At 41.0% G+C, this 9,313-nt stretch overlaps 1 protein-coding gene across 2 annotated transcripts in view; it reads right to left on the bottom strand.

Moving 5' to 3' along the window:
* Positions 1–678: 678 nt before the first annotated feature.
* Positions 679–9,313, bottom strand: part of FLT4 (fms related receptor tyrosine kinase 4) — a 110,882-nt gene continuing 102,247 nt past the window's right edge. Inside the window, exons 27-30 of one of the 2 annotated variants that reach the window (XM_060765416.2) lie at positions 8,519–8,658; positions 7,675–7,795; positions 5,797–5,882; positions 679–1,289 (exon numbers count right to left, since the gene is read on the bottom strand). In XM_060765416.2, the coding sequence (XP_060621399.2) occupies positions 1,070–1,289; positions 5,797–5,882; positions 7,675–7,795; positions 8,519–8,658 (567 nt within the window). In that variant the 3' untranslated portion in view covers positions 679–1,069. The remainder of the gene's footprint in view (positions 1,290–5,796; positions 5,883–7,674; positions 7,796–8,518; positions 8,659–9,313) is intronic. The other variant, XM_060765417.2, reaches the window with a different exon arrangement.

The following is a 9,313-nucleotide window of genomic DNA, read 5'->3' as shown; positions in this document are numbered from 1 at the left end:
TCTTCATATTCAGATTGGTCTCTTAGTACTTATGTACTTTCCTACCTCTCAGGAGAGAGTGAAGAAAATGAATTCACTACTGGAACCCATTACTGCCGGATTCCATTAACAGACAAAAATGAAATGGTTTTTTTTTTGTATTGGAACAGCCAACGATACCAACACAAATGTAGCAGCCAAGTGATAGCTATAAAAGACTGGGATTGTCTTGTTTTCTAACATACGTGAAACATGAAAGGCCATACAAGAATTAAGTATGTAATATATAGTTGTGTAAGGACCATGTGCTGTAATGGTTTTTGGACAAGGGCTCTGGTTCAAATTGCTGCTTGGCCATGGAAATCCACTGAAAGACCCTTGGGCATGTCCCATTCTTGGCTACAGAAGAAGGTAATGGCAAATTCCTTCTGGACAAATCTCCCAAAGAAAGCCCTGTAATAAGTTCACCCTAGGGTTACGATAAGCTGGAAACAATGGGAAGACACATAGCAACAACACAGAGTTGTGTACTGATCCATCGACTGGGAATGTCTATATGTTCTTCCACTGCAAAAATTCAACCCCAATGCTTCTGTTATTTATATTAATATATTTCGTTCTTTTTGTCCCCCTTCTCCGCTGGTTGAGCTGAAACAAGAGCCGAAACAAACAAATCGGCATATCAGGAAGAAACCAAGCTAAGACACATCTATTTTTATCTGACCCAATAAAGCTTATTATGGCAAAGTATTTGAATGGAGGCTGAATACTGAATAGTGGCTGCAGCACTTAACACAGGCAACCCATCTGGTGACAGAACAGTTCAGTTTCATCCACAGAACTGCACCCAGGAACTAATCAAAAAGAACAACAGATAGCATCCGATCAATAATTATGTCCGTGCCAAATGCAAGAACTCTTATTCATGCTGGAAAACTTGTCACCTTCGTTTCCAAGGCATTTTTCAACTGTTCCATGGGGATTCGTATGCCAGATTCTTCTGGGACAAAGGAATGGAGGCTTCCGGTGAAGCGATTTAAAGGGGAGAAGGGGACGTTGCTTGCAATGGTGTGTCCATAATCCATTCCCCTTAGTATTGGTCTGAAAAAAATGAAGCATGAAGGAAGGAGGGACTGGGACCCTCTTCAGGTGGAGTGCAGCTGCCTTCCTCCGACTGTTCTGACAGTTCCCCATATTCACTGTTGTAAAAAGTCTGGCCTCGGAGTTGGGCCTGATGCAATGGCCGACACCTGCCCCTCTGGTCAGACGAATCTACTATTGAGTTGGCATTTCGAATGAATCCTTTACTGCTGTTGGAAAACAGAATGAGAGAAAAAGTGAGATGGAGACTCAGTTCTGACCAACAAATCATCTAGCTGGTCTCCCAGAGAAAGCTTCTTAATGACAGAAAGGTTAAGCCATTTAGCAGGGTGGCATTTCATAAGCCTAGGGGCAATCTTGAACTATAGAAGTGGTTCTCAACCTGTGGGTCCCCAGATGTGTTGGCCTTCAACTCCCAGAAATACTAACAACTGGTAAACTGGCTAGGATTTCTGGGAGTTTTAGGCCAAAACATCTGGAAACCCACGGGTTGAGAACCACTGGTCTATAGGGTTTTGAGTCCCTGCTCAATTATGCCCCTCACCCAGGAATTGGCCAGATCTGAACAAGACTGGGAATGTAAGAGAATTATTATTTATTTATTTATTACTGGCATTTGTACCCTGTCTCTTCTCAACCCCCGAAGGGGGACTTAGGACGGCTTACATTAGTAACGGTGCAAGACCGCTGCATCACAATTACAATAATATAACACAATCAAATACAAAACAATCATTAAAACCAATACATATAACATTAATTAAAACAATAAAACAAAGTCACAATGTCATCTGCCGCAACACCATTCCAGTCAATGTCCATTATGGTGCAAATTACATCTGCTGCCCAAAGGCCCTGGTCCCAAAACCATGATTTTAATTTTTTCTGAAGGCCAGGAGGGATGGAGTCGATCTTATTTCATTTGGGAGTGCATTCCATAGGTGGGGGGGGGGGGGCCACAGCCGAGAAGGCCCTGTCTTTCATCCCCTCCAAATGCATTTGTGATGTTGACGGAAGCAAAAGCAGAGCCTCCCCGGATGATCTTAGATTGTGAGATGGAATGTAGAGGCAGATGCGTTCTGACAAGTAAGCTGGGCCAGAACAGTTTAGAGCTTTATAGGTCAAAACCAGACTGGGATTCTGCTGATGTAATACCCACATCACTGCCTAATAGTCTCCTCTGCTTGAGAAATAGCAAAGGTGGTCTCACGTGCAGCACTGAGGTTCTTGGGGACTTTAATATTCATTTCAGGGCCACCTGGTTAGGCTATTATGGAAGAGATAAACCATGGACTGCATCCAGTCCTAAAGACTGTTTCCAGTTCCTGAAAATGGCAAAATTCACTAGAATTTTCTATTGCAAGACAACAGGAGACTTACAACTTTAGGGTGGGGGAACAAGTCTCATGTCAGATAAGATGAAGGTCATTCCTCTATCTCCCTTTAGTAAAAGCATGTGTTTAGAATCTGGTTTACTAGGAGGAGTTGGTGTAGTACTTCTTGGGTCTGGGGTGGTAGAAAAAAACTATGGATTTTTCAAAATCACCCACGAGTAGCTTGTAGAGCAGGCACGGGCAAACTTCAGCTCTCCGGGTGTTTTGGACTTCAACTCCCACAACTGCTAACAGCCTACCAGCTATTAGGAATTGTGGAAGTTGAAGTCCAAAATACCTAAAGGGACGAAGTTTGCCATGCCTGTTATAGAGTACGAAAAAGCTCTGTCTTCTCTGCTATGTTTTTAATAATCTACATAAAACTGCTAGAAGGAGTATTGCCAGTTATCTGAAAGGCCCAGCTTCACCCACACCAGCCTGCCTAAAATCACTTGTAAAGCCCCACTTGGGATGAGATTTACCTGCCTGCTGAGCACAAGGGAGGGCTTTTGGTTTTGGCTGTACCCTTGAAGTTGTGGTCCCATCAGAGTACCTCAGCCCCCTTCAGAAAAGCCTTTAAGGCATTTGCTTTCCCTAGATTTTTCTTGTGGGCTACTGAGGCCGAAAAGCTGCACTTCTTAAAACATTTATTAGATTCTTGTATTTTATTGGGTTGAATGTTTTATTGATGGTTCTGGTTAAAGGTCATTTTTATTTGGAAGTTGGGAGTTTTTCATATTGCAAAATATGTTTAATTAGTTAATTGACATATAACATTTTTTGACAAATATGTTTCCACTTCCCAGGGCATCTGTAATATTTATGCCTTTCATTCCTAAATTGAATAAGAATAGTAGTGGTTTTAAGTAATCTTCTCAAGATATACTTTTAGTCGGTTTGTAATACTATGGTGTAATTTTTTGTATTTTTCTTCTTTTACATTACTTTAAGAGTAATTTTGCTTATATGAAGCAATAAAAATGTCAATACACTAAATTAAACTAAATCAGAAATGCCTTGGTAATCTAGTAGAAAGTGCAGATGTGAAGGGGGAGGCATTTTATGTGGCAACAAGCTGTGCCTATCTTTACATTAATAATATCTGCTTATGTGCCGCAGAAGAAATAATTTTTCTGTACAGTCTCATTGGCTCTCCTGTTTTAATTTACAGAGCTATACTTTCTTTCCTCCCACCCCAATACCTTCTGAGCTGTGGAGTAAATGTACTGTGCACACAAAAGTATATGTTCGCCTCCAGGCCTATCCAGATGATAAATCACCCAGAATTTCTTTGTTATGCTGCATTTTATTAACCCCAGTTCTGCAGCAATAATGCAATATCCTGTCACTGCGTTATTTCTGGAAGAGGGCAAGTGACAGTTTTATTGCTGGGGCAATGAGGAGGTTTAGCATGTTTGCCAGCTTTTGCAAATCAGGGAGATGATATTCCATAGTGCAGAAAAAGCACACATTTCCCAAATACATTGTAATGTATATTTTTAAGGAAAAAAGCAGAGGCATTCCTATGAGCAAGACAACATTGCTAGTATTTGCTATTTCATAATTTGGAGATATGGGAGACAGGAGAGAAATGCTCAGCAACAATAACAGCATGAACCAGCCAAATGAAGCACATTTAAGCTTGTTTCAATGGGAAAGACAGACCAGCAAAGATCTGCTGGCTGCAAGGGTTAAGATTTGGCACATGCTTCTTCTGCTGGCAAAAGTCCTCTTTTGCCTGCTCATCTCAGAAATCTGCCAAGAGAGCAATCTGTTGGCAGAGGTTCTCTGCCAGCTGAGGTCTGCCAGGAGAAAAGCTTAAAAAGGGGGCAGAGAAGTGGGAGGAGGTCAAGTTACGTCTCATCCAAGCCTCTTCTAGCACAGGGACATGGCCAATGTGTTGGCACAAAATTAAGCCAAGATGAAGGTATTCCCAAATAATTCCTGCCATCCCTAAATTGGATGCAGTTTCAATTCAGCACAATTGCAGCTTGCCTAGTGTCATCCCAGCTTGATTAGTGCCAGCCACTTTGGTCATCATCATTGGTTAGGGGTGTGGTCTACTTCTGCCTTCCAAAATAGATGTAATGTAGCCTATCTTTGTCCAGTAAGGTTTTTTTAAAGTTTAAAAGATCCAATTAATGCAGTTTGTTAGGAGTTGAGAATATTTTTATTACTGGCTATTTCACTGTCTTTTACATGCATATTGTTCTTGTTGTGGCAACTGTGTGCCTTCGAGTAATTTCTGACGTATGGTTACCCTTTCACAGGGATTTCTTGGCAAGATATATACCTGGAATAAGGTGTCCAATTCTGGACCCCAAAATTAAGGGAGATGTTAACAAGCTGGAATGTGTACAGAAGAGGGTGACTAAAATGATCAAGGGTCTGCAGAAGAGAAAGCTGAGAGAAGATATGATGGCCATGTATAAATATTTGAGGGAAAGTCAAAAGAAGGAAGGAGTAAGCTTGTTTTCCGCTGCCCTGCAGACTAGGATGCAGAACAATGGCTTCAAATTACAGGAAAGGAGATTTCACCTGAACATTAGGAAGAACTTCTTAACTGTGAGATCTGTTCAGCAGTGGAACTTTCTGTTCTGGATTATGGTGGAGGCTCCTTCTTTGGAGGCTTTTAAACAGAGGCTGGAAGGCCATTTGTTGTGGGTACTTTGAATGTGATTTTCCTGCTTCTTGGCAGGGGTTGGACTGGATGGCCCACAAAGTTTCTTCCAACTCTATGATTCTATGATTTTTTTTCCACAAGAGATATAGCCTTCCTTTGAGTCTGAGAGAGTGTGACACCCAAGGTAACACCCAGTGAGTTTTATGTCTGAGCAGGGATTCAAACCCCAATCTCCAGAGTTTTAATCCAATGCTCAAACCACTGCACTACACTGACTGTCTTGTGCAGATTACAGATGCACATCAGACAGCATTACAAAAGTCTGATTACTGTTTCCCAAGCACAATATTTTGAAGTTTGGCAATTGGGAACATGTGGGCATTCCTCAAAGGAAGTGTTTTCTTCACAGAAAGCTACATTTGTTTCATGAGATTCCCTTATTGCCTGCCGTATTTTATGACAGTGTAAAAACCTTTCCCCTTTTCTGCCCTTGCACCTGATTCAAGGGCTCCACTCAAAAGCCATTAAGCTTGATCAAATCTCTTTGTTACAAATGGCTTCAGGAATGCTGCTGCCAGCAGCAGGTTACAGGAGGATGACTGTGCTTGCATTTCTGTCTTCCCAGCACATTTAGAGAAGGCTGCAGTGAGATTTCTTGCCGTATATTGTCTGCTGCTAAAGGCTGTGAGACACAGATAAGAGAGCTAGGTAATGAAGTACCTGGAAGCACCTTCTTTTCTGTGTCTATTTTCTATTCTCTCAAACTCCTCAGATGCCAAAACCATTCCGCTGTCTGTCTGATTATCCTGAAAAGAAAACAGAAGTGTGAAGTGTTAAAAGCACCAAGGGATAGAGAAAAATTCATTTGGATCTCATTTCAACACTAATGGGCCTAATTTGTTTTTTTTCTGAGCCAGTACCTAAGTTGGTATGCATTCCAGTTCTTGTACTTCTCCAAATTCTATGAAGCAGCTGATTTATCAAAACATATGTATAAAAATACACATCACAGGGGATATAAGGTCCATAAAACCATATAGTAAAGGAAATTACAAAAATGTATATACTAAATAGAATGGATATATGCAAAAATATGTATGGAATTTTTCACACAATTCTTTGTCAATTTGAAAAAAATATTTTGCAAAGACCTACAGAAATGGGATGGAATATATATGTACTTGGGGCTAAATATGTTAACATGACAGAAAATGAAATAGACAGATTAATCCACCATTGGAAGAGCCAGCTTTGTTGAGAACGTATTTTGAAATGTTCTAACTACAAATAAACCTTGCAATGAACAAAAATTATAAGCAGATATGTTAGTAGGGGAGATCAAAAGTGGTGGGAACTGAGAGGAGGGCATGATGAATTAAGTCCCTTTCTTTCTCTCCAAACATGCCTTTCAGCATGGCAGGCATGTTATTAGTGAGCAGTTATAAAATTGTGTGTGGGGGATGAGGTTTGTGCTTTTCCCATGCAGAGAAATTCCTATTCTAAAGCCAACTGTACTTTGTGACCTTTAGATCACAACAGGGTGGGCAGACGTCTTGCCCCAAGGGCCTCCTGGACAATGGTTGCTGGATCAGGAGCCTCTGCCATATATGCACAGAAGTGATAACAAACAAGTAAAGACACACGTAGATACAAAGACTTCCCTCCCCAGTTTTAGGGCAGGGAGGTTTGAGCTCCTTCTTTCTATGCAAGCGAGATAATTTCATCAGTGACATGTGATTTACCCAAGGAGAGGAGGCACAAAATTAACTCTTCTCATGTGCCTTCTTCCCCACCCAAATCAAACTCTTAACAGTCTGCCAAGCAATTATTTGATAGGCTATCGGGAGAACAGCTGTCCCAACTAGAAAGAGTGCCATCTCAATGGGTGTTGGGAAAAATCAATTTATTTTCTTCCTATGCTGTTCAAAGGTGCAGGAAAGTTTTTTTCCCCTGAGATGACAGAAAGCTGTGCAGCTTTTTCTGGAAATTCTGTTTCTTTCATTGAAGAGTACACAGCTTTTCCAGCTGTCATTTGCTGAGTAGTGCTTCTCTGTAACTTTCCTTCCCTTTCCCTCCTCCAGCCCCAAAGCTATGCAGAAATAATCAGTTACGAAGACATTACAACTGTCAAACCAACTGAAGGGTGAGGAGGGAAGCTCATGGAAAGATGACAGCTCCCGTTTGAGACCCACAGTCTCCAGCCAGAAATTTTGCAAAAGATTGTGGGGGAGGGTGCTGTGGAAGGAAGTTGTGAAAGAGGAAAAGTTGAAGATGTTTGGCAGCTGACAATCTAGCTTGTATTTCTCTACAGCAACTTTCACTCCCTTTAAATCCCAATCCCAACAAGAGGCTGTGGGAAGATGTCGGGATCGGAGAGGAAATTGAATGGTCTTTTCATAGCCTCTAGGCAATATTTCTGTGGAAGACTGGAGCTTGGGAGAGAGAAGTTGTGGGAAAGACAGAAGCTAAGTTGCAACTTAACACTCATTTTGGAAGAAAGGCTGGGTAATACATCAATCAATCTCCCTACAGGAGAAAGGCATGGTATCAAACAACCACCCAACCCCAACCCCCAATCTGAAACCTTGATTTACTCACGGGATGTACTTTATACATAGTTTGTGTCATAGGAAATTCTTCAAATGTCTTTATTCTAGATGGACACCTTATCTGATTCCCACCAGTCAAACAGCCGGGGAATGATACACAGTTATAGTATCTGCAAGAGGGAATAGAAGTAACCGGTAAGTCAGGAAATCATTGAATACTAAAATCAGAATTGTTCATGCCATCATATTTCCATCTTTATGTGTAGTTGTGAATACAAGGCAGTGGAAAAAACTGTTAGGAAGAAAGCCAGCTGATTTGAAATGTGGTCCTGGAGAAGAGTTATAAGGATACTGCGGACTGCTAAAAAAGACAAGTAAATGAGTCCTAGGGCAAATCAAGCCTGAACTCTTCTAAGTAGCCAAGATGACTAAACTGTGATTATGATACTTTGGCAACAGTTAAATAGAAGACATGACTCACTAGAAAAGGCAATTATGCTTAGTACAATAGCAGTAAGAAAAGAGGAAGACCGCATAATAGGTGGGTGGACTTCAACAAGGAGGCCATGGCCCTGAGTCTGCAAGACCTGAGCAGGCTATTGATGGCAAGGTGACTTGGAGGTCTCTCATTCATGCCTTAGGTTGAAGATGATTAAACAGCAATTAACAAGTGAAAGGAACTATTGTTAGGCATACCCTTCAGGTGAAGGAGTTTTCCCTTTACATTATTCTTTTCAGACAAATTAGCTTAGCTGTGACATACTGCTTTGCAGCACAGGAGCAGCGTGGTCTGAATGTATTCTCATCTGAAAGTCACTCCTTGGACATTTACTGGCTGGCTCTGGACTAGGCTTTCCCCCCATTATATTTTCTAGGAGTCCGCGGGGACTTACCTCGCTGCTATATTGTGACAATGTATCCTCGTGTCAAATTCCTCTTCATCAGAGTTCTGCTGGATAGAGGAAGCCACCTGCGAGAAGCCATCATCTTCAGAGCTCTGAGAGTCATTCAATGGGATATAATCCTTCCCCTCCTGGTGGCAATGTAGATAAATGTTTATAAATAATAGAAAGCTTCACAAATAGAAAGCAGCAACAGTGCAGGTGCATGCAGTTTTCCCATGGTCTCTGTTCTACTTTTTTGGGAAAAACCAGTCAAACATTTTTGTAGAACTAATGGATGCTATGAATAATTGGGTAGATGCATGCTTATGAGGGGTTTCATGAAAAGACACATCAAACAAATGCTATTTAACCTAGAAAATGATATAAAATGCTCTACTTCATTTGGATACATGGACAAGGCCACCCTCTGCTATCTTTTAGCCCCACTTAACTCTCTGCAGTCTGTTTTAAGCCCTCGTGGTTTAATATACAATAAAGTCTCGCTTATCCAACATAAATGGGCCGGCAGAACATTGGATAAGCGAAAATGTGGTATAATAAGTAGGGATTAAGGAAAAGCCTATCAAAAGTCAAATTGCGTTATGATTTTACAAATTATGCACCAAAACATAATGTTTTACAACAAATGGACAGAAAAAAGCAGTTCAATACACAGTAATGTTATGTAGTAATTACTGTATTTATGAATTTAGCACCAAAACATTGCAATGCATTGAAATAGCTGTGGATCTGGGTGGGAGGCAGACTGCATTGGATAATACAGAACATTGGATGAGTGAAGTT

This window comes from Anolis sagrei, chromosome 2 (assembly GCF_037176765.1).
Source record: "Anolis sagrei isolate rAnoSag1 chromosome 2, rAnoSag1.mat, whole genome shotgun sequence".
In the NCBI taxonomy this organism is placed as follows: Eukaryota; Metazoa; Chordata; class Lepidosauria; order Squamata; family Dactyloidae; genus Anolis; species Anolis sagrei.
Note: the sequence above shows the minus strand (reverse complement) of the source record. Positions and strands in the feature narration are given on the sequence as shown.